General features: G+C 37.2%; 1 protein-coding gene across 2 annotated transcripts in view; it reads right to left on the bottom strand.

Moving 5' to 3' along the window:
• Fam204a (family with sequence similarity 204 member A) overlaps positions 1 to 13,543 on the bottom strand; it is a 31,108-nt gene extending 17,565 nt beyond the window's left edge. Inside the window, exons 1-5 of one of the 2 annotated variants that reach the window (XM_074078213.1) lie at positions 13,403 to 13,543; positions 8,262 to 8,503; positions 7,707 to 7,794; positions 7,578 to 7,608; positions 7,289 to 7,388 (exon numbers count right to left, since the gene is read on the bottom strand). In XM_074078213.1, the coding sequence (XP_073934314.1) occupies positions 7,289 to 7,388; positions 7,578 to 7,608; positions 7,707 to 7,794; positions 8,262 to 8,495 (453 nt within the window). In that variant the 5' untranslated portion in view covers positions 8,496 to 8,503; positions 13,403 to 13,543. The remainder of the gene's footprint in view (positions 1 to 7,288; positions 7,389 to 7,577; positions 7,609 to 7,706; positions 7,795 to 8,261; positions 8,504 to 13,402) is intronic. The other variant, XM_074078214.1, reaches the window with a different exon arrangement.
• Positions 13,544 to 22,997: the final 9,454 nt, after the last annotated feature.

The following is a 22,997-nucleotide window of genomic DNA, read 5'->3' as shown; positions in this document are numbered from 1 at the left end:
TGATCCTTTTCACAATCCTACCTAAGGACCTGGTTTTTTGGTTCATCCAATTAACCTTCATAATCTTTGACCTTAGGTCACATGGCTCTAATGCCCTCTTCCTATTCCTATTCAATCTCCAGAAATTTCCCTTTCTTTTATCTCTATAGAATTGTTCTTCTGATATTAGAAACAACACCCTGGACTCTTTACCAAGATCTTTCATTTTTAGGAACTAACTACCTCAAAAGTCTATACTCTAGGCTAGCACCACTCCATCTGTGGTCTATGTATCATTCTGGTCTGACCAATCTATCAACTGTTTATTTTGATCCGTGCAAAGGTAAGGGACCTGAGCCCATACCAAAATGCAAATCAAACACGAGTAGTTTTGTCTAGATGACTTTTTTACTCAGCCTCATGCTTCCTAATCTCTGACCACATGTGCCATTTTATCCATATTCCCTGTTTCTCTGATGTGCTGCTTCCCTTTGAAAATCTTAATCATCCTTTCAGGCTGATACCAAATGTTATCTTCTCTGTTGTCCTATACACCTACTGACTGCCACCTCTCCCCATGCCTATACCAGACTGCTCACCACTCTATGCTGTTACTGCACTGCATTTTCCCTTCAGGACTTACTGATCTGACACACTGTCCATCTCCTCTCTTAGGTTCTATGCTTAGTAAGGCAAGACTCTGTGAATCACTGGCTTAGTGTGTCTTAGAATTTAACCCAGTTTCTCCCACACAGGAGGCACTCGCTCAGTCTTTACTATTGAGCTAATGGCCAACATATCAGTAATCTACATTTACATCAATACTAAAAGGACCCACGCACACTGGGAACATTTATTTCATACCTGTCACTTTGAGAAATTCCAAACAGAATTCTACAAAAGTAATATTGAGGTAATAATGCTCCTACAGTAAAGAAAAAGGGCGTTCACATGTTATTATTATGTTTATTTATATAAATCTGTCCGGTTACTAATATATGTTCCTTGAAGGCTAGGGAAATAGCTTATCCATCTTGGCCTCTCAGTTAGTACAATACCTACACCTAAAACCCAATGTTTACTATCTAGTTTATATTAGAAATAAATCTATTTTTACTAAAAATGTTAATAGTCTCTTCTTCCTATGCAGAGTATTAAGTACCTCCTCAAATGCCACTGAGACAGATGAAACAAAAGATGAGTATCAAATTCAAGTGTCCTTGTATCACAAATTCTGGGTAGCCAGATACCTCAACTCAGAGCTTATCCAAACTTTCACCTCGGCAACCTGGTCACTAATGTACTTTCTTAAGCCTGCCTTGCTTGTTCATACAGCAGCTCTGTTCCCTTCCAATTATCTAGGCTTTCTGAAATTATAGCAGACCTGGGCATTGCATTCCTTTATACCAGGACCTAAAATGACCATAGATTCATAAGTAAAGAGAAATTTACTTTGTTTTTGCCATACATGCCCAAGAAGAAACAAACTGTTTGCTTCCTGAGTTGTTTTGCTGCATCAACTCGTCAATGTCCTTTTGGTTACCACAGAGCTAGAGCTCAAAATTCAAAACAAAGGAAAAACACTCCCCTTTTCTAGAAACTCATATACTACTGACCTTATTAAATGTTAAATTTTCACTTAAAATTACAAATCTGCCTTTTCACTATCAACCAATTCCTATTCCCCCAGCCATTCACACTAACAGAAATGTGGTCATAGCTTTGGTTGATGAGTTTCTTAACTCATGACCAAAATTCCCTCCTAGAAATAAAATCCTAGGTTTCTACCTCATTTCAACTTCGTTTTTAGCTCTTTGAAAAATTTCTTTTAAAAACTTCAACAAAGTTCTACTAAATATAACTGTCTTGCTTTTTCTCTTTCTTGCAATTTATTAAAGTATAATAGCTCCTTTTGATTCTGAAAAATGTTTCCATGTATACAAACTTTTCCTATCTGTAAGAACACATTAACATTCCAAATACATTCAAAATGCTCTTATTGTGAAAAATACTGTTCTATAAAACTGTCCCAACTCCTTAAGACAGTAAATTCACCTCAGTTTACCAAGAGCACAGTTGGGGCAGTCAGACCCAGGCTTCGACACGCATACATTCCTGAACCAAGCAACCTTGGGTGAGTTTCTAAGCTTCTGTGAGCTGCACTTACCATACATATAATAAAACCAGAAAAAAATATTCTCTCTGCAAGGTTCTGGTAAAGGTCAAGAAAATACATAATATAATCTAGATATAATGCATATCTAACCAAGATATGTATTATCTTGGCTGGGAATTATTTAGTCAGTGATAAACTGTTCTAAGTACCAAGATGCATTTAATATGAAGAGAAGGCTTATGTCTATATGGAAACAACCCTCTTCAAGGACTCAGATACAAGCCCGGATCACAGGAATTCAACTTTAAATTTCTAAGTAGTGACAGGAAATAGGATTTGAGTATTAAAGTTTTTTTAAAACATTTTAAGTTGGACCCAAGAGTAGCTTTGATCTGGCTTATCCAGGACATCTTCCATAGCATAGAAGTGGCAAAAGGGATAGGGTACTGCTGATAGCTGCAGTGCCTTGGTGTATGTCTAACTTTACTAGAATCAAAATTTAGCTTAAGATATGTCTCAACATGGACAATGAAATTTAGGAATGGCAATTTGGCCACAGGTAGAAAATTCATCTAAGGGTGGTATCTAACAGGTTCCCACGAGGCAACTACTACCCTCTAATTAATGAACTTTCGCTACAGACACCAAGATGACATGACTACAAACATGTAAGCAATTTATGGACACTAAGTTTAAGACTGGGGACTTACATGCACAGCAGAATATCTTATTATGTGATTAAAGCTCTTTAAGTTAAACTATAACACAATTTTCTACAAAAATCTTACCACTAAATATTTATTTGAATAATATATCCAATTTGAAGACCTAATACAAATAAGTTATCCATAGAAATTTACTTTACTATGATTGGATTTAATTATCTAGGGAAGTCAGGCCCCAGTGGCTCACACCTGTAATACTAGCTACTTGTGAGGCTGAGATCGGGAGGACTGAGATTCAAGGCCAGCCTAGGCAAACAGTTGTCAAGACAATCCCCACCCCTCAATCTTCAAAATAACTAGACCAAATGGACTAGAGGAGTTGCTCAAGTGGTAGGCACCTGCTTTCCAAGCATGAAGCCCAGATTCCAAATCCTAGTCCCACACAAAAATACATGAGGCAATTTGTCCATAAAGACAGGGGAGTGAGGGGTTGGGGATTTAGCTCAGTGGAAGAGCACTTGCCTGGCAAGTGCAAGGCCCTGAGTTCAGTCCCCAGCACCGAAAAAAAAAAAGACAGGGGAGTGTGAAAGCAACCTTTATATATAAACATGAATCACCTATTTATTATGATTTATATATAAAGGTATTTAACTCATACATACTTAAATCATTTGAAGCAGGTAAGTAAAAGTTAAATTCAGCCACTATTTCAGAAATATCTGTATCTGAGACCGAATGTCGTGGGTTTAGTCTCATTTCACTTTTTACCTGCTGTTTGTTTTGCTAGACAAATTACGCTAAGCTTCAGTTTCTTCATTTGCATTATGAGACTAACACTGGCCCTGCCTACCCACCCCACAGACCTCTCACAGGGATCAAGACAGAATGCTTTGTAACTGATACCCGGGGAACTTCATGGCACCATAATACTCTCATACCCCTACACTTCCCTTCCCACCCACTCAAGACAACCAGGCTTTTATCTGATCTATGAACTGGAGCTCCACATAAGAGGCTGGATGGAAAAAGTATTCCATAAAAAATTAAAAAAAGCTTGATAAAGCTACACTACTTGAGAGCACTTTCCTCTCATAAACAACTTTAGAAACCATCAAAGAATTATACAAAAACTGTAAAAATTAATAAAAGTACCTCTGGTTTTCGTACCAAAAAGTATCCATTATATACATAGAACTACTCCAATAATGACTGCTGACTAAATCAAATTGATTTAACCAAAGAATACTTGAGGCATTTATCATGAAATCAACAATTTAAATTTATTCTACAGAAATTCCCACATAGATTCAAAATAATTATGTTATGATTACAGAATTACTAGTAAGTCCCAGAACTGCTGCCAAAAAACACAATTATAGCTGTATTCAATACAAAGAACACTTTAAAACAGCTTTGGATATTAGGAAGATTACATTTAAAAAACACAAGCCTTTTTGCATTGCCTGGCAAGCAGGTGACAGCAATGCTGTAAGTACACATTCTGGGCTCAGCAAGTTTCAGCTTGGCAGTGTTCCAAAAAAGGGAAAAAAAAAAGACTGCATGATAGACACAAGATTAAGAAGTTTGTTTTGCTTTACTGTTCTTGAAGGTTGAGTGAAAACAAAACAAAAAGGCTCTCTGAGATATGGCAACAGATCAGCCTCTGCTCCAGAGAAATAAAATAATAGACTGCAAATCCATGCTAGTTTTGTCCACACTGCATGACAGTTTGGATGATCATCACTAGATTTCAGAAGCAGTAGTTACTATCTTCTGGACTTAACATTTATTTGTAGCTTTTATCTTGGCATCTCCAATGTGGACATTCTTTAAAAGTTACTTCTATTGGATTCAGAGTAGAAACTTTAGTACAAAAGCAAAAAGGGTGCTATGTAAAACCATTATCCCAAAACAAAGAATGAGTGTGGACTTGATGGTATGCAAGCTCCCAAGAGACCATGAAATAATTTCGTTTCACTAAATCCTCCTTTTCCTTTCATGCTTGCATTTATTTGTAAAATAGTAAATGCTGGCAAAATCCTGGACAAATACAAGGCTGGCCAACAAGTTTCCTTAGTTATAAGACTGCCATAACTTTCTTAGTCAGATGTCATATATACAGAAGAATGTCTGCATTAAAAGAACCTAAACTTAAGACAGGATTTACAACAATTTCTCTTAAATTGTAATCTTACTTTTACAATGGTATATGACTTACAATTTTCTTCCAAAACACATGTGAAATGCATAATATGAAATAGACACTGGATCCTAAAACTGAGTTGTATAAAAGACTGAATTGCATAAAGAATCCTTATAACCACACAAACACCAAATTCTACACAATAAGAGCTAGCCATAACTGGCCAGTATCAAGATGAAACAATTTCATACATAAGATGACAATAAAATCCTAACAGATTATAAAAACTAAGTTTCAGCTTTTTAGAATGGTTAAAAAGTGCATTTCATGGCTTTACTTCACTAAGAAACAATTTACACATCCTAAAGTCAATAGTTATAAGAAAATATAATACTGCAAAAAACTGAAAATCAAAGGCCATTTAACTCACAAGCAAAACTTAAAAAAAAGTTCTTATTAGAACCAATATTTAACCATTCATTCCCTCAAAGATCCAGTCAGCAGCAGATCAGCCACTGGTCTGCCAAGTGATAACCCATGGACCAGGACAGTAAGCATGATCCTCCTTCCCACTGCATAGAACAGTCAAGAGCAGCCCCTTCATATGGCCTCTTCTCCTGGCCCACCAAAGTAACAAGGATCAAGAGCATGGCAATTACACTTTCAAAAGGTCACTACCCCTTCTACAGCAAGCCCAAGGGAACTCATGAGTAGTGTCATGAAACCCAGGTTTTATTTTCAATTCTACCAGTGATCTTTCTTTGTGGGAAATTGATCATTTCTGCACCTGCTTGAGGTAATTGCTTAGTAGCAGTAATTAATTGCAGAAAGTGATCCTGGTTCCAATTACCAGGGTTGTAGGGACTATTTGGGGATGGTAAGAGTTCTTTGCAAAGTTGGAATAAAACAATCACATGTAACCCAGCTACTGGGAGACTGAGACATAAGGATCACTTGAGCCCAGGAGTTCAAGACCACCCAGGACAAGATAGCAAGATTCCATCTCAAAGAAAAAAAACAAATCACATGCAAAATTCTGTTGTGACAGTCCTTTAATCTATGTGCCCTCAGTGACAAAATATCACCCAGTGACAGATTTTTTTAAATGAGAAGTTTTTCACAATACCAACACATCAGAAGATGAGAAAGGTCTCTAAGTACACACAGTAATCTACAGCAGTGATCCTTGCAACAGGCATCTGTCAAAACTATGCACGGGACACATTATACTTGGGCTTCAACTATGCCTCTATCCCTACTACTCAGCACTTGATTTTCATGCTCCTAAAGCCTGTCAACATTCCCCTAGGAAAATATGTGTAGTTATTCATTCAAGCCTTTTCTAAATTCTATAGACTGACAATTCAAAAGTACCTCATGCTCAGACTCTCCTCTTCATACTACTCATCTACTCTGCTCTTGTAATCCAGTTACATCACTAACCCAAACTGAAGTCAGGCTAGGCACCACTCCCAATCTTTCCCCTTCCTAATTCTTCTCAGCATCTTAACTAGCATCACTGTGCAAGCCACTGCTTATGGCAAAACCCTGAATGGCTTCCTCTCCATACTTATGCCCCAACCTTCCCTAGAACCAGACTTGCACTGGACAGGCAAATACTGTCGATGCTTCTTCTACATTATACTTCAAATCCCGCCACACTTTCCTCCATCTTCTGCAGCACCATATTTGTTCAACCTGCCATCATCTTGTGTCTACTTTTGCTATGCCACAATCTATTCTTCATATTACAGCTAGGACAAACTTTTAAAATACAAATTAGATCCTGTCACTCTCAACTTAAAAACTTTGACTGATACTCAATTGCCCTGTGAATTAAGCCCATTCCCTTACTATGCCCTCTGAGATCCTACCCAGTTTGGTCCCTGCCTGTTTGCCTCTCCAATCTTATCTTGGGCCACCTCCTCCTCACTGACTCTATTCCAACCAGGCTAGTCTACTTAACAGTTACTCGAAAGTCCCAGAATGACTCTTTCCTAGGATTTTTACCTGTGTTACTGCTTCTACACGGTCATTTATGAAAATGGTCTTTTTCCATCTTTCAGATTTCAGTGAAATGGCCTCATCTAAGAAAAGCTTTCCTTTACCACTCAAGGCAAAATGAGGTCCTCCTTTTAACATTTTCACAATTTGTTCTTTTCATTCCTAACAGTTTTTAACTATTTACTTGTTTAACTAGCATATTTTTGGTATACAGTAAACATTTTGTTTTTAATCATATGAATTGGAGAAATGACCCAAACACTGTATGTACATATGAATAAATGAAAAAAATTATATGAATTAATGGACAAATATCTTAGGCAAGGCAAATCACAAGTATATCCTATTGGCTAACATAAGATGTACTTAACAAGAGTGTACCTTGTCAACTTTTTTCTTCTTCACAGGGGGATCAAATCTATCATTGGCTCCAAAATACTGAGTAAGCTCCTTCCACTGGGTTTCACTTGAAGACTGTTCACTGCAAAAAGACAGTGAGTCCTATGACATGAAATGTACTGATTGTTTTACTTTTACTATTTTTAACTGGTTCTTACTAGTATACCCAATTACTAATTCTTACTTTTGATGAGAACCAGACATAAGTAGGTCAGCTATTTGGAAAAGCTCCATAAAACTGCTAATTTTAACTATTTTCAATTCTACCTACCTATGAGATTCTTTTTCATTCTTCAATTTATCTGAAAAGAATTCAGAGTATTAATACAGTAAAAATTATTTAACTCAGTCACAACTTAGCATTAGTATTACTGAGAACCTGAATTTAAAGTAACACCACCTTTTCTGGAGCGTTTTCTTTTGTTCCCTCTGAATCTTGAGGTTGAGGTTTTCTGTTCAGAATGTTTTTTATGCAATTCTTGAAATTTCTATGCAAAAGTAAGAAAAAAAATTTTAATTAAAAGGCAAATACACTTGAAGATACGCATTCAAAAACTAACAAATATGTTAATAAAAACACACTCTCACATTTATAAAAATATCAACAATGAAAATAGTTCAGCTCTTGAGATACTCAACTCAAAATTCTCATTGCTGAGTTTTGATATTCATTTGTTTAAGTTGTTTGGTAATTTGAGAATGAAGCTCAATGGCCCAAATAGATAAAAATATAAAAGACAGAAACTCATGTATCACATTAGCCAAAATAGCTAATTCTATGTATTATTTTTTCCTTCAGTTTTATGAAAAAAAAATGAAGAAGAAAGTTAAGTGACCAATGACTCAAAGAACAGTGAAAGTATTTTGAGCCTCCCTTTCCTACCAATTGCATCCAAAGAACATGCACATTCTGACCACAGCAAAGACATAGAGGAGCATATCAGAGAAGACCTACATTCCACATATTTATGGGGATTCCAGAAGGGCACTCTTCATATGCATTTGCTTTGGCCTCTGTTTCAGTTTTTGACCCATCTCTTGAGAAATCTGAGACTTCTGGTTTCCTACTGATCCTATCCTCTTTATCTTCCTTTAAATTCAGTTCTGAGTTCTCTAGTGTCACTTCATCTTCAGAATTTGATTCAGCATCACTTTCATTTAGGTCAGGAGGCAGTAGCCCACTCCACATCTTTTCTTCTAGATGAAAAAAATGAAAGATGGTTTTAAGCAAAAATAGTAGCATAAAGAAGATTTTTAAAACCACTAAAAGATGCCCCAGGACCCTAATAAGTCTACCAAAGCTCTCTCTCTCAATAGTCCATCTAAACTTTTTATAAATCTAAAATGGAATGACCGCTCCATATTAAAATGACATCTTCATTTGTGGAAGTAAAAAAAAAAAAAGTTTAAAAGTAGTTTAAACAAGCTTGTTACAACATCCATATGCAGATAGTACATGGATAATTCTGTCTAAAAAATGAAACTCAACAAAGCATTCATTGCTAAAGAATGTCAAAAGCCTAACAGACTCTGCAGGGAATTTAAGACTTAAAATACTCTATACCAACTACAGAATAAAATGAAGATGAATGGTTTACCTATATTTAAATGTATAAACTTTCAAAGGGCTTATTGTCGAAGGACAGGGTAGCAACTGCCCAAAGGAAAAAATTTAAGCTACATTAAGTAGCTTGTAGAGGTACAGTAATAAAAAGAATATCCAACTTTTAAATTTTATACAGCTTGCTAATACTAAATGAAATATAATGCTAACAATCTAACAAAAATATACAGCTTTTTGAGTAACAAAATGTATTTGGAAAACTAATGTGAAAACTCAGGGCAGTATTTAGCATTACCAGTACAGCTCATTGGTAGCAAGAAATCATTAACTACTGTTAAATTGAAAAAGTGATTTTTAAAAATCAGAGCATAATCATTTGCTAAAATTATGGTAATCAACACATCTTCATTACTGCTCTCCATGGAGCAGTCTATTTTTGTTCACATACTGAGCCCAAACCAGCTAATCCAAATAAGTTAGTCACTGCTCTCCTTATTTATTACCAAATCAAAGGAATGGAATGGAAGGACAGAAAGATGTTTTGGTGAGTTTTTGGCCCCACACTGATTAACCTGAATTTAAAAAACAAAAAACATTCTCTTGGGGACATAGGCATCAGGAGTTTTTGTGTTACTGTCAATAATAGATTACTGTTTCACATTTAAGGCTTTCTTCCCAAATCCAAAGAACCAGGTCTTATTTTTTGTGGTTTTGGACCAGGTTCACCAGGTGTTAATTCTCTGAAACATTCTCAACAAAATATTCTCTTGGCTTTTTAAGAGAACAGACCCTGACATCTTTCTGCTCCAACCAGAATTGACTCTACTACCCACTAGTGGTACAAGGAAATCATTAACAACTCCAACCATCAGGCTCTTTAACTGTAACACAGGGATAATTATACTGTTTAGAGGGTTATTCTGGGGCGTATGGAGATTGTAGGGGGCTCTAAATGTTTAGTTCTTTTTTGCAGTTATTATTTCTGTGGTCACATATTACATTTTTATCGTTTTTATTATGGGTGGTAAGGTTCACAAAAGTTTTGAAATTTGTAATATTTGTGGTGCATTCACTTAGCAACTGATACAAATCACCAAGAGCAGTAATAGCTCCAACATGACTTTGCTACTCACATAATACCTTTAGGCTCATTACCCATTTGAGAACTTAAAAACAACAAATTCCAGACTTAGATTTCTTAGCACAACTGGGGCCTACATTAGGAAACACTGTTTTGGTTTGGTTTTTTTGGTGTTTTTTTTTTCCCTATCCATGGCATCTTTTACATGCTGTGTGCCAAGTATTGTTCAAGACCTTGGAGATAGAGAAGTACAAAAAGCAGGCAAAATTCCATAGCCTCATGGAGCAATATCTACATATATGGCAAGTGTCTATGGATCAGCAGGTGTCACTCAGCCAGGACCTTAGATGCCATCCCTGTAAGTGCCTCCCCCAAGGCGCAGTAGAACAGGTCTCTTGCTAGGCCATTTTTAGCATTTCTGCAGCATCACAGTCTGAGCACCTGAATGTGCTTCACCCTGGGGAACAGTCTCTTGCTGCAATTAGAAAACATGCTTTTCCTCATTAGTCTTCAAGCATTTTTGTGGATTTTTTGGACTTTCTCATAATTATTTTTAGCTCCTGCTGATCTGGCATTAAAATTGTCTTCAATATAGTATTTGCCTGATAGGATAATTTACTGGGTATATCCAAAGAAACAACACAAAACAAAAACAAAAAAAACACATATAAAGGAGATGCAAGTAGTTATTAATAAACATGTTAACTGCTGCCACTCACTAAGGAACCTGCAAAATGGAGTTGCTGGTTTAAAAGCAGCTCCACTGCACACCAGCCAATATGGAGAGGCAGCTTAGCAACTTCTGCTGAGGGCTCATGTTTGAAAACACTGCTTCCTATGCATGGCATATACATATCATTCACACATTTTCTATTTGGCACCATGTCTGGCCTCCTGTTATTTCTGTCTTAGCTTCTCTCTCTCTTTGAAGTCTCTTTCTCATGCCTTTCAGAGTGTATTTCTTTATTTTAAGATAGATAAACCCACGCTACCCTTTCACTGAGAAAATTCACTCAGCCATTCTCAAGGGCTGTAGAATACCAAAGAAGTAACAGCTTAATTTTTTTTTCATGTAGAGTACAGTCAGGTCCATATAACAGCCAATGCATTAATCCATAGGCTTTTAGTTTTTAGCCTGTAACTCAGTAATTTTTATTTTAATCACTTTAGCCCCAAGAAAAATGTAAATGATTCAGAATCCCCTTTTTCCCTATGGTTTTCTATATCACCCTCTTACTTCATTTCATACAAATTCATCTCTGAAGTTAAGATTTATTCCATTTCACAATTATCCTACCCAACATTCTGCGTGTACTACACACAACACATCTTTAGACCTGGGCTGACACAATTTCCTACGATTATCTCTGTATTGTCTTAGTCTGAATAGCTGTATTTTCTTTTGTCCTTATAAAACCATCATAGTCATCACTTAGTGCACTATGGCAGAAACTAATGCATTTAGGACAGACATAGTTCAGTGGTTCTTACCTATGGCTTTTACAAAGTTTTATGACAAAAGTAATACCAGTATTTTTAAAAACCCAACACATTTCACCTTTCCACACACTGAGACAATACCATCCACCATTAGGTAAGCAGACTTAAATTCTGTGAAGTACTACTCTTCACTACAGGTTCATGTTAACCATAGGCCCAATTTTTATAGAAAAAAAAATATAGTTTAGTAAGTATCATCTTTCAAAATACAGAATCACAGAGACATCAAATCATAATAAAAGAGGCTCTAGATTGTGCAAGGATTGGGAACCACTGGTTAGAGCAGCAAGAAAGATCTTGAAAGGAGATGAATTCTAGTCCTGTACAGGCCACTGCATTTGCCTCAGTCTCCACCATGAAGCTTTAAAGTGAAGGTTTGATCAGATGATCTCTAAGATGTCCTGCAGCTCTAAAACGTTTATGACCTTAATATCACAAGTACTCCAAATGCCTAAAGCTGCCTTGCTCCCTGCTGTAACATGCCATTCTCTCCCATTCATACATAATCCTGATTAAAGCCCAGTAGATAAGGTTTCTCTCCTCTACCTCAAAACCCATCCAAGATTACTAGTTTTTAGAGAAATTGTGCACCTAGGCACACTGAGAAAGAAAAGGAAACCCCAGTTACAACAGAAGATAGAAGACACAGAAACAGAAAGATAAAACAAAGCAGGTCACTGTCACATTTAGCACACAATATGGCAGGCATTTGTTTACCATTAATCCTCAAAATTCTACTAGAAATTACCATCAATACTCTTTTTTTCAAATGAGGTTAGTGACTAGCCTAATGCATTGAGTCACTTATTTTACAAGAATAGAACCCTATGGCTTTAAATTATGAACTTTTAGAGAGCAAAGGTGGGAAGTGGTAACATATCCTTTCAGAGTGGGTCCAAAGATTGATGCTATCCTGTAATTATAGACTTGCTACAATTTGGTTAAGAAGAATTTTAAAGCCACTAAATAAGATGTTACATTAAATTACATATACCAATGACACATTGAGAGATTAGAATAATACCGTCTTATTTTCTGGAAGACCAGGAAGCTGCTTATAATCAAAATCCAAATGATACAATCTGTGTAGCTCAACAGATAAATGTTTCCTGTCTCTAATATTCCAGAATTTAGATTCCATTTTCACCAAATGAAGTTGACTTGTATCCCCTATTTTGCATTCAATTAGGAATAATCACAGAAGTCTCAATTTTATTAATCCTAACCTCCATCATCTGAAAGATCTTGTTAAATTACACATCAACCAGTTCCTGTGCTTTGAAATTACTAAAACACCTTTACGCACGTTAAGTCATATCAACATTAAAGCAAATGCCCTGTTTATTTTTTATGAAAGAAATATGTTCCCTTTTCTCAAAAAGGTACAGAAAGTACAACTGAACCACAAGCCTGATTTCAGTTGTCAGCTGACTGCCAGGCTGTCTCTCTGGAGAAACTGTTTGTTTGGCAGAACTTTTGACGCAGGCTAGCGTTCGGCCGAGGCCTGGCAAACACTTCCCCAGGCCCCTGACCCTGGATGGCAAGGTTTGCAATGAACCAGTAACAACATGTCGCCGCCGGCGTGAGGATACTCACGGGGCTCGCGACTGCGAGAGGGCGACTCTAGAAAGGGCCAGCTCTTCCTCGGGGCCGCACAACCCGGAACTCGGCAGCTCCGAGAGTGTGACCCTGTTTGCACGTTCGAAACCCTCCTCGCCCTTTCCCACCTTGCTTGGATGGGACACAGCCCCTCTCCCACTAACCGACTGGGGGGACGCGCCACGACGCCGCTCCGAGCAGAGCAGGGGACAACCCCGCCGTCGTTCCCACTGGCGGGGCCTCGGCCGTGCGGATTAGCTTCTTCAGCCGCTCTCGCGGCCCCCGCACCCTGGACCCGAGACGCTGGCGTCAGAGCCCGCCGGGAACTAGCCCGGTGATAAGTGATACTCACCGGTTTGAAAGCGGCCGTCCGGCGGCCATCTTAGGACCACGTAAACATCGCGCCTTCTGATTGGCTGCGGCACCTCAGCCAATGAGCTGGGGCTGGACTGGCGCAGTGGTTGTCATGGGAACGGACTCGGTTGGCTTCCCGTATCCATGGGCCTGAAGGGAGCGGCTTGTTTCTTTCTTCTCTCCTCGCTCGGTTTTCCTCACTGTTTTCTCCTCTCTTCCGAGTTTTTTGGTTTTTTTAAGCTTATTTGTCCTTTCTTCATTCCTTGCCGTATGCTGGTGTGACTGGGGGAGGAAAGTGCTGACTTGGACGCTGAGCTGAGTTCGCTCAACAAGGAGAGAGCGCTGTAGATTGTCTCAAGGCTTTTCTTGGAACGTTTTCATTCATCAGTGCTTTCCCCTCCCTCCCTTCCTTCCTCTTTCCTCTCTGCACTTATTTATGGAGTGCCCACTGGGCTCCTGGCACCGGCTTCTGCCTTGTAGGTGCGACCACCTGGTGGTGATGGATGGTCAACTGTGACCCTCGGTCGGAGCGTGCGCCTTGGGCCCTAAGGAAGGGCTTGGAGGAACATAGAAAATTAGCAAGGAGAAAAACACAGGGAAAGAAAACAAACGCGAGGAAAATAAACAAGGCAATGTGATAGAAGTAGGACTGTTGTGCAAATGCGTCTGTTTACCGATATAGTGTTCTGAAATAAGATTAAGACTACATTCCTATTTTCTTGTGCTATGATAACTATAAAATAAAATACAAATACAGCCTTTTAACAGGTTTAAAGAAAAAAACTTTACACATTAAATCTAGCAGAGTTTATCTGAGCAAATATTCATGAATGGAGAAGCGCCCCAAATCAGTAAAAAAAAAAAAAAAAAAGTTTAGAGAGCTCCACCCCTGGGCAAGCAGGCAGTCTTTATAGATTCTTTTAAAAGGAAGCGATGCAAACAATAGCTTGATTGGTTATAGCCGGGCATTTGTTGTATATGGACATGGTCTGATTCACTGGCAGGCTGCGATTGGCTGAAGGTAGAGTTATAATTGGCCAAGACTCAGCAAGTAATTATAAAAATATACTCTTTAGGTTGCAGTTCAAGCTATGTAGTTATTCAAAGTAGGGAATCAGCTTTAGACCAAATTCAGTTTATTTTAACAAACATATTAATTGGCTCACAATAATTTTTAGTCTTAGCTGTTGCTACTTTTTTTAAACATTAGCCATATGCCCTTTGCTGAAGCATTTAAAGTTGTATAAAAATTTTGCTTGTGCAAAATAATATATCTTGATTTAGCATTAACAGACAGTTAAGCCAATTATTTATCCATTACCCCAGGTTACCTCCAACATCTTCCAAAAGGTATGCCAAGTTTATGGAGTGGTTTCTGAGAATTTCAGAATCACAGTAAAACCTAATATGATATGCCTGAGTGGCGCAGGTCCCTTCTTGTGCTCACATTCTAGAGTAGAAGCAAGGCCAAATAAGGATTTATATGAAACTCTCCTGGACAAACCTGTCCAGCTTCTCCAAAGGGTTTTCCTTGCATCTAGATCCTTGTAATGCTAAGCAGTTAAAGAAAGAGTGGATATTAAATGTTGTTGTAATTGTTTGCATTGAGCTTATTAATCGGTGTATTAGTCTGCTTGGGCTGCCATAACAAGATAGAATAGATTGAGTAGCTTAAATAACACATTCATTTCTCAAGTTCTGGATGCTGGAGGTATACCAGCAAAGTAGGTTTTATTCTGAGGTCTCTTGTGTTGGGTTATAGGCAGCCACCACGTCTCTGTGCTCACGTGATCTCTTTCTGAGGCCAGACTGGGGGAACTCTCTGGTGTCCCGTCTCTCTTCTCATCAGGACAGTAATCCTAACAGATCAAGACTCCACCCTTTTGACCTTATTTGAGTTTAAATTCTTTAAAGGCCCCATCTCCAATTATAGCCACATTGTGGATTAAGTCTTCAACATAAGAACTTGGAGGGTACTCAACCATTCTGCCCATAACAATTGCTGATGATAGAAATGAGAGAATAGAGAGAGGACAGAGGGAGGAATATTGTGGCACAGTGTAGGGAAAAGGTAATATTGGCATGTTAAATAACTGAAATACTTCTACATATATTTCATTAAAGAATGCTCATTAGTGCACATGAGTGTGCAATGGCTAGAAGAAGAATAAGTACTTCAAAGATTTATAAACACCAGATTTCGTATCAAAAGGTTTTGGAAAGTCCTACTTCAAAAATACATATTTTAAATTTTAATTCTGAAATGTTTATATGAAAATTCTCAAAAACCTAATTGTTTACTCTATAGTATTATTGTGTTCTTACAATAAAGATAAACAATAGTTCAGATTTTTCTTCTGTGCTCCAGTTGTGAGGCTTTTCAGTTTCTGAATATTATTGTTTTGCCAGTTTTCTAAGCATTTGTCAGTTCTTTGATTTATTTTAACCAATAAATTTACCTTTCCTGCAGCAAATTCCTACCCTGGAAACCTGCCAACCCATGCATTTTGTGAATGAAATAGCTGTATTCTTGAGATTTCTATGAAACATAGAATTATTGAATACTTTTAGTAAATCATAATGAAATGCCAAGCACAGCTAGCAAATTGTGCTTGAATTGTGTTGCATCTGGCACTAATTTCAAGCATGTAAGTTTCACTTACATTCTTCACCATTTCTTTAAAAACACAAAGCAGTTTTTCTTTACCAAGAAATATTAAAGCTTATGAATAGTCTTCCCTTATATTTAATTTTTTTCTTAATGTAGAGATTATGTCATATCCATGTTTAAAAAGATTAATTGTGGAGTCCTTTTTGATGGGTGCTAAATCTCTGATTGATGAAAAAGTTCTCCGAATATAATGAAACCCCTTAAATATTATCCAGTTCAACTTTGCTGAACCTGTAATAAATGTGCTTCTTGCTGAAACTGAGAAAGAGAATAATTAACTTCTTTCTGTATGAAGTGCCTCTTTTTCAACATTGAAAAAAACTGGCTCTAGGAGTTCTAAATTTCAGAAATTGTGTTGATAACCATTCGTGACTAAGATACGACGATTTCTTTATCCAGCTTTATTTTTCAGCATTGCAGACTGAAGCATCTCTAAACAATGTTAGTCTTCTAAGAATATGTTAAACAACTAAATTATGACATCAAAAAGAGTTGACATTTGAGGAAAGAAAATTTCAATCATATAGAATGTTGCCAAAGAAAAGCACTTTTTTTCTCTGCTGTCATGGCTAGTATTCTAATTTTTCAGATCTAAGATGTAGGGAAAAGGAGAACAGAAAAGAGGAAGACTTATGAAGCATTTCTGAACACAGAGTATTCTGCCTCGAGTATCCTATATAATCCTATGAGGTAGCTATTATTGCATCATTTTTCACAGAAAAGGATTAAGACTTCAAGGGTTTAAGGATCTTCCCTGATGCCACACATCTAGTGATAAGAAGAACCAGAAACATCCCACTGCCTGCTTAATCTCTCTAAATGAAGGAACACACATAAAGCTTTAATACTAACTCTGCTACATAGGCAATGGTCAATAGATATGTTTTCTTTTGTGACACATAAAACTAAGACACACATGAATGTTGATAGATTATCAGATGAACCCGCCAGTATCATTCTGGCCTTGGTTATATGCCCAGTACTCAGCATCATGATAAGGTTTGAGGATTCAAAAGAAGCATATGAACTGGCATGTTAAGAAGTTTGGAGTCTGAAACATGTAATATGTTAATAAATTATATACTTTATACCATGTATTAAAATTAATGAGGTTCATGATGAAGGTATGAACTATGGAAGTCATAAGAGTAGAAGAAAAAGCTAGATGGAATTCTTGAACTTACTTTCATCCTTCAAAACCTAAATCAAATCTTACCTCCTGCGTCAAGCCTTTTCTGACTCATTCAGTTCATGCCTTTCTCCTCTATGCCTTCATAAGAGTTAGTACATGGGACTATGGGTAAATCAGACTGTCATTTCTTGGTCACCTCTGATAAGCTGTAACCTGCATGTCAGTGCTTATCATGTCATGGGTCTCAGAAAGTATTGTGGAGAGAAGATGGATGAGTGGCAGAAGTGAAGATGTCAACGCATGGGATGAAGAGAAATGGGAAAGGTGGAGCATCCTGAGAGCAAGTGTAGAATGGCAGGAATGCCATGGATTAGAAAATGTAAGAAATCAGCTTGAGCCAGACTATAGAGACTCCCTCCACCAGACAAGTTCTAATCAACACAGAGGAAGGAACTATAGTGACGTGATGAAGCAGGTGCTCTAGGGAGACTAATGTCATAGTCTTGAGACTTTGAAAGATGGATGTGAAGACCATTGTGGAATGTTTGACGAACATCTAAAAGGCAATGGGGTTTTAGAGCATTTCAGAGGGTCAAGTCTAATGTTTTCCCCAATCATTCATTCATTCCCTCCCATTCTTGTTTTTATGCCATCACTCTAATGATTGCTCCCTGCTTTCTCCTCATTAACATCCTGTTTTCAGGTTTAGGAATTCAGCCCAGCCCTGGGAGCTGCCACCTTTACCATGAATTCCAATGAAATATCTTTAATTAAATCCGACTTTCTCACCAACCCTACAACCAACCTGTTGCAATCAGCTCTTACTTCCTTCCCACCTTCAGTTTATGTAAACAACAAAGCTACTGCAGATAAGCAGTGCCGTGAAGTGGCCTCCTGGTGCTCCTCTTTGAAGCTTTTCCTCTTGAGGTACAGAGGACCAAAAAGGGCTAGAAATGTGGTTCAAGTGGTGGAGTGCCTGCCTAGCAAGCACCAAGTTCAAGTGCTAGTACTGCCAAAAAGAAAAAGAGAACCTAAAAAAGTGTTTTCTGCCTCATCTTGGATCCTTACAGTTCAGAGGAGCCATCAGCTAATCTCTTCCTCTCAGAAAGGTACAGGTACAGGAACATAATATGTGTTTTTCCAGCCAAGTAGCTTTGGTGTCTTGCTCTCCATCATCAACCCCACTACCCACCATACCAACCATAACTGCCGAGAGCAAGGCAATGATGTACGTGTGAAGAAAAAGCTGTGAGTTTAAAACAGAAAAAAAAAACTAATTAAAAAACTGACATCGCATCTCGAATGTGACCAAAGAACTTTTCATAAGCTTTCCCAAAGTCTCCACTATTCAAAGTAGGAGGCATCATTTCTTCTCCAGTGTTGGTGCTTAATTATTCTGTTTTGTTTGTGTGGCATTACCTTTCATGGCCTGGGAGTATAATTGCCACCCAGAACATTGTCTCTAATGACATAACTATTCTGACTGTCCTATAACAATCTAGAAATAAACACTTGAAGCTGTGTATTTGCTAAATTGAATGATTTGTCTCACATGCTCTTACCCTTTATTCTTTTACTTTATTATGCCTTGGAAATTTCTTTAGATTCCTTTCTGTGTCACTTTTCTGTCACTCTAATAAAATACTTGAAACAATTAACTTACAAGTGTTTATTTGGCTCATAGTGTTAGAGGTCCCAGTTCATGATTCATTGGCCCCATTGCCTTGAGCCTATGGGAAGGCAATACATCACGAGTCAGTGAATAAGACAAAGAAAGAGGAGGGTGCCTGTCCACTGTCCCCTTAGTGGACATGCTTTCAATGACCTATGGACTCCCTTCAAAGCCTCACTTCCTAAAGGCCAGACCACCATCCAATACCACCACCCTGGGGACCAAGCCTTTAGCACATGGGACTTTGCAGTATATTTCATGTCCAAACTATGGTGCTTTTATCTTTAAATCTGGGGTACATTTACTCACCATTTAAATTCAGTTAAAAAAGCACAGGCAGCTCTGTGATCTTGAATGATAGACATTCTCAGCCTACCCAACCAACCAAATCAGATATGAAACCACACAGACCTTGGTACCCTGCCCTTCCAGCTCTGAGACTTTCCATGTCCCTAAAACAATGTCTTCCTTCTCCCCAGGCTCACTTCTAGGATTTTCTTTCTTTTGTCCACAAATTTATCTTACCTTAATTCTTTTATTTCCAAGTTATACACTGGGGTATAATTTACAAACATACAAATTCACCCCTTATATTTTGTATACTCTGAAATTTGACAAACATGTATAGTCATGTAAACACTATCACAATCAATACACAGAATATTGTCATCAACTCAAGTTCTCTGGAGCCCTTCATAGTAAATCATTTCTATCATTTGCTCCTTGAAATGACTAAATGTTCTCTGTCCTCATAATTTTGACATTTCCTGGGTGGTATCATATAAATGAGATCAAATAATCTGTGGACTTTTGAGTCTAGCCTGTTTTACATAGCTTAGTGCCTGAAGGATAACTCATGTTGCTACATGTATCAGCAGTTTGTACCTTTTATTGCTAAGTAAAGTGTCCTTATGTAACTGTAGCATAGTTTGTTTATTCACCAGTTGAAGAATATTTGGACTATTTTCAGGTTTTAGCCATTGTCAATTATGAACTCACATTCAGGTTTTGTGGGGAGGGGAAAGGTTTGAATTTCTCTTTAGTAATGCCTCTGCATGAGATTGCTGGGTAGTATGGTAAATTTATGTTTATAAAGAAACTACCAAGCTATTCTCCAACATGTCTGTTCCATTGTGTATTCCCATCAGCCTAAGACTTCTGGTTCATTTACATTCTTGGTGTGTGCATAAGATTTTTTGAGCTGTTTATGTAGATACATAGTTGTACCTAATTGTGGTGTTGATTTTAATATCTCGAGTGATTCACGACATCTCTGGCTTGTCTTTTGATTTTCTTAATATTTTTCAAAGAGCAGAAATATTTTATTTTGATGAAGTTCAGTTTATTGATGTTTTTTCTTTAGTGTGTGTGCTTTTTGTGTGAGTCCTTAGAAAATTTTGCCTTACCCAAGATCACAAAGATTTTTTTTCTGTTTTATTCTAGACATTTTAGAGTTTCACATTTTAGGTCTATGATCCATTTTGGGGTAAATTATATACATGGTGCAAATATAAATCAAGGTTTATTTTTGTCTCCAGGATCTCCACTTATTCCAGCAAGATCTGTTGAAACTCTTTCACCCATTGAGTTGCCTTTGCACCTTTGTTGCAAATCAAATAGACAATATAGGTATAAATCCCATCAATCTTTTTAACTGTTGTAGTTGGAAGATTTGTATGCAATGTAATTATTGACACAGATTAAAATCTCCCATCTAGATACTGTCTGTTTGTTCCATCTCTTCTTTATTCCTTCTTTTTGAGTTCAGGCTCCAATTCCTAAAGAGCCTGCGGTCCCTTGGATTTCTAACTGCTTGTTTGTTTTGTGAACCTAGTTTTCCGTGAGTTTAAGGGAAGTTACAATTTTGCCATTCATACAGTACTTTCTTTGTTTTAGAATATGACTGATGGTCTTTTCATCTTTCTATATTCTAGGTGGAAATGGGACTCATCTTCGTTCTTGAAGGATATTTCTCTGGATATAGATTCAGGGTTTATGGATTTTATTTCACAATGTTATTCCACCGTCTTTAGTCTCTGTTGTTTATGATGACATCCTACAAGATGTGTCATTTTTCTCAGGCTGCTTGCAAGATTGTCGATTTTGGGTTTTCAGTAGTTTGACTATCAGGTTTCTATATGTGCTTGTTATGTTTTATATATTTTGCTTAAAGTTTACTGAGCTTCTTGAACAAAATTTATGTCTGGCCAAATTTGGGAAGTTTTCACCCATAATTTCTTCAAATATTTTTCTTGTCTGTTTTCTCATTACTTTACTCCAATATTAGATGTTTTCATTTTTCTTTATAGGATCCTGAGGCTCTGATAACTTTTAGAACAGTTTCCCTTTGTTATTCAGATTATATCATTTCTACGGTCTATCTTCAAATTCTCTGATTTTTTTCTTCTGTCATGCTGCTTGTAAATCATCCAGTGAATTTTTATTTTGTATATTTTATTTTTCTGTTCTGTAATATATATTTCTTTTTTAATTGTTTGCAACTCTTGATTGAAATTCCTATCTTTTCATTATTATATTTTCCTTTCCATCCTAACACATATTTATTTAAAAATTCTTTTTTTATAAGTTCCAATATTAGGATAATCTCAAGATTAGTTGTCATTGATTTTGTTCTTGAAAGTGGTTCATGTTTTCCTATTTCTTTATATAACAAGTGTGTTAGTTTTTTCATTGCTGTAACAAAATACCTAACCAAAAAAACTTAAGGGAGGAGGATTTATTTTGGCTCACTGTTTCAATCTGTCATGGTGGGAGGGGCCTAGCAGACCAGAGCAACTCACATCATGGTGGCCAGAAAGCAAAGAGACAGCATGCCTGCATTAACAGGGCTTCCTTCTTCCCATTTATTCCTTCTGGGCACCCAGCCTATGGAATGGTGCTGCCCACATTCAGGGTGGGTCTTTCTCCCTTAAGTCACCCTATCTGGAAATGCCCTCAAAGACACCAGACATATACTTTCTTAATTTCCCGGGCACTTCTCAATCCAATTAAGTAAGCAATCAAGTTAACTAACACCTGAAAATTGTGCATAATATTTTGTAGAAACTCTGAATTAATGTTCCTCAAAGAATATTGATTTGCCTTTTAAATCAGCTGAGCCCAAAGTACAAGGTCTGTCTCTCCAGAAATAGGAGGCAGCTCAGATACAAGTTATATTATTTTTGCCTAAGCTGGGCTCTTTGGAGTCAACCCTTCCCTTGTATCACTCAAGGTCCATCCAAAGATTAGATAAGAATTTATATGTAGAATTTAGGTTCACATTCTCAGTCTCTCTTCTTTCCAAAATTATCCTGCACATTCCAGCAGTTGTTATCGGCCCAAACTCTCCCAAATAAGAGCATATTTCTCTTCGCCCTTTAGCCTTTCTACACCATGCCGTTTGTGGCTGATACTGAGAACTAAAGCCGGAACACAGTGATAAACTCCCTCCTTGTAGTCCTCTTCTTCAAAGCATCTGATCTCTCAAGTATCTGCCTGCTTTTAGTTTTTTTCCTCCAATGCTTTCTCATAGTTCTTCCATAGACTATACTTACTTATCATCTCTGGAAAAATTGGTCAGATAGGAGCTTACTTGGCTGTGACTAAAATGGAGATTTTTTTTTTTAACTCAGACAGGTGCATATCACCTTAAGCCCCCCTGGCATTTCTCATGGAATCCTTTTGTTGTTATTGTTAGAGTTTCTTCCTTTTAGCTTATATTCCTTAAGATCAAGGACAGATATATTTCATGTTTGGCACTGCCTTGGCAGTTGTATTATCTACAGTGCTAGATACTGGGAACTTGATAAATATTTAAGTGATGAATAATAGGTAAACTTGGCATAAATTTTCCTCACTATACAGAATATATTCTTGTTGAGAAAAATTAATCTATGTAAAACTCCTAGTTAATAGTTACTGTTCTCATAAAAAATTGCCACTGAAACTGAAAACATCAAGTTTCTTACAAAAATGTAGGATGTCACTTCTCTTTTTAAATAGAAACACTGTTTTTTGGATTAAAGGGAAGGGTGATTAAATAAGACAGATAAGACATGGTCACTGCCACCTAAGAATCTAAAACCTAGATGGGGAAATAGATGTAAATAATACTAATA

The sequence above is a fragment of the Castor canadensis genome, chromosome 7 (genome assembly GCF_047511655.1).
Source record: "Castor canadensis chromosome 7, mCasCan1.hap1v2, whole genome shotgun sequence".
Classification (NCBI taxonomy): Eukaryota; Metazoa; Chordata; class Mammalia; order Rodentia; family Castoridae; genus Castor; species Castor canadensis.
This window is presented reverse-complemented; position numbering and strand designations above follow the sequence as displayed.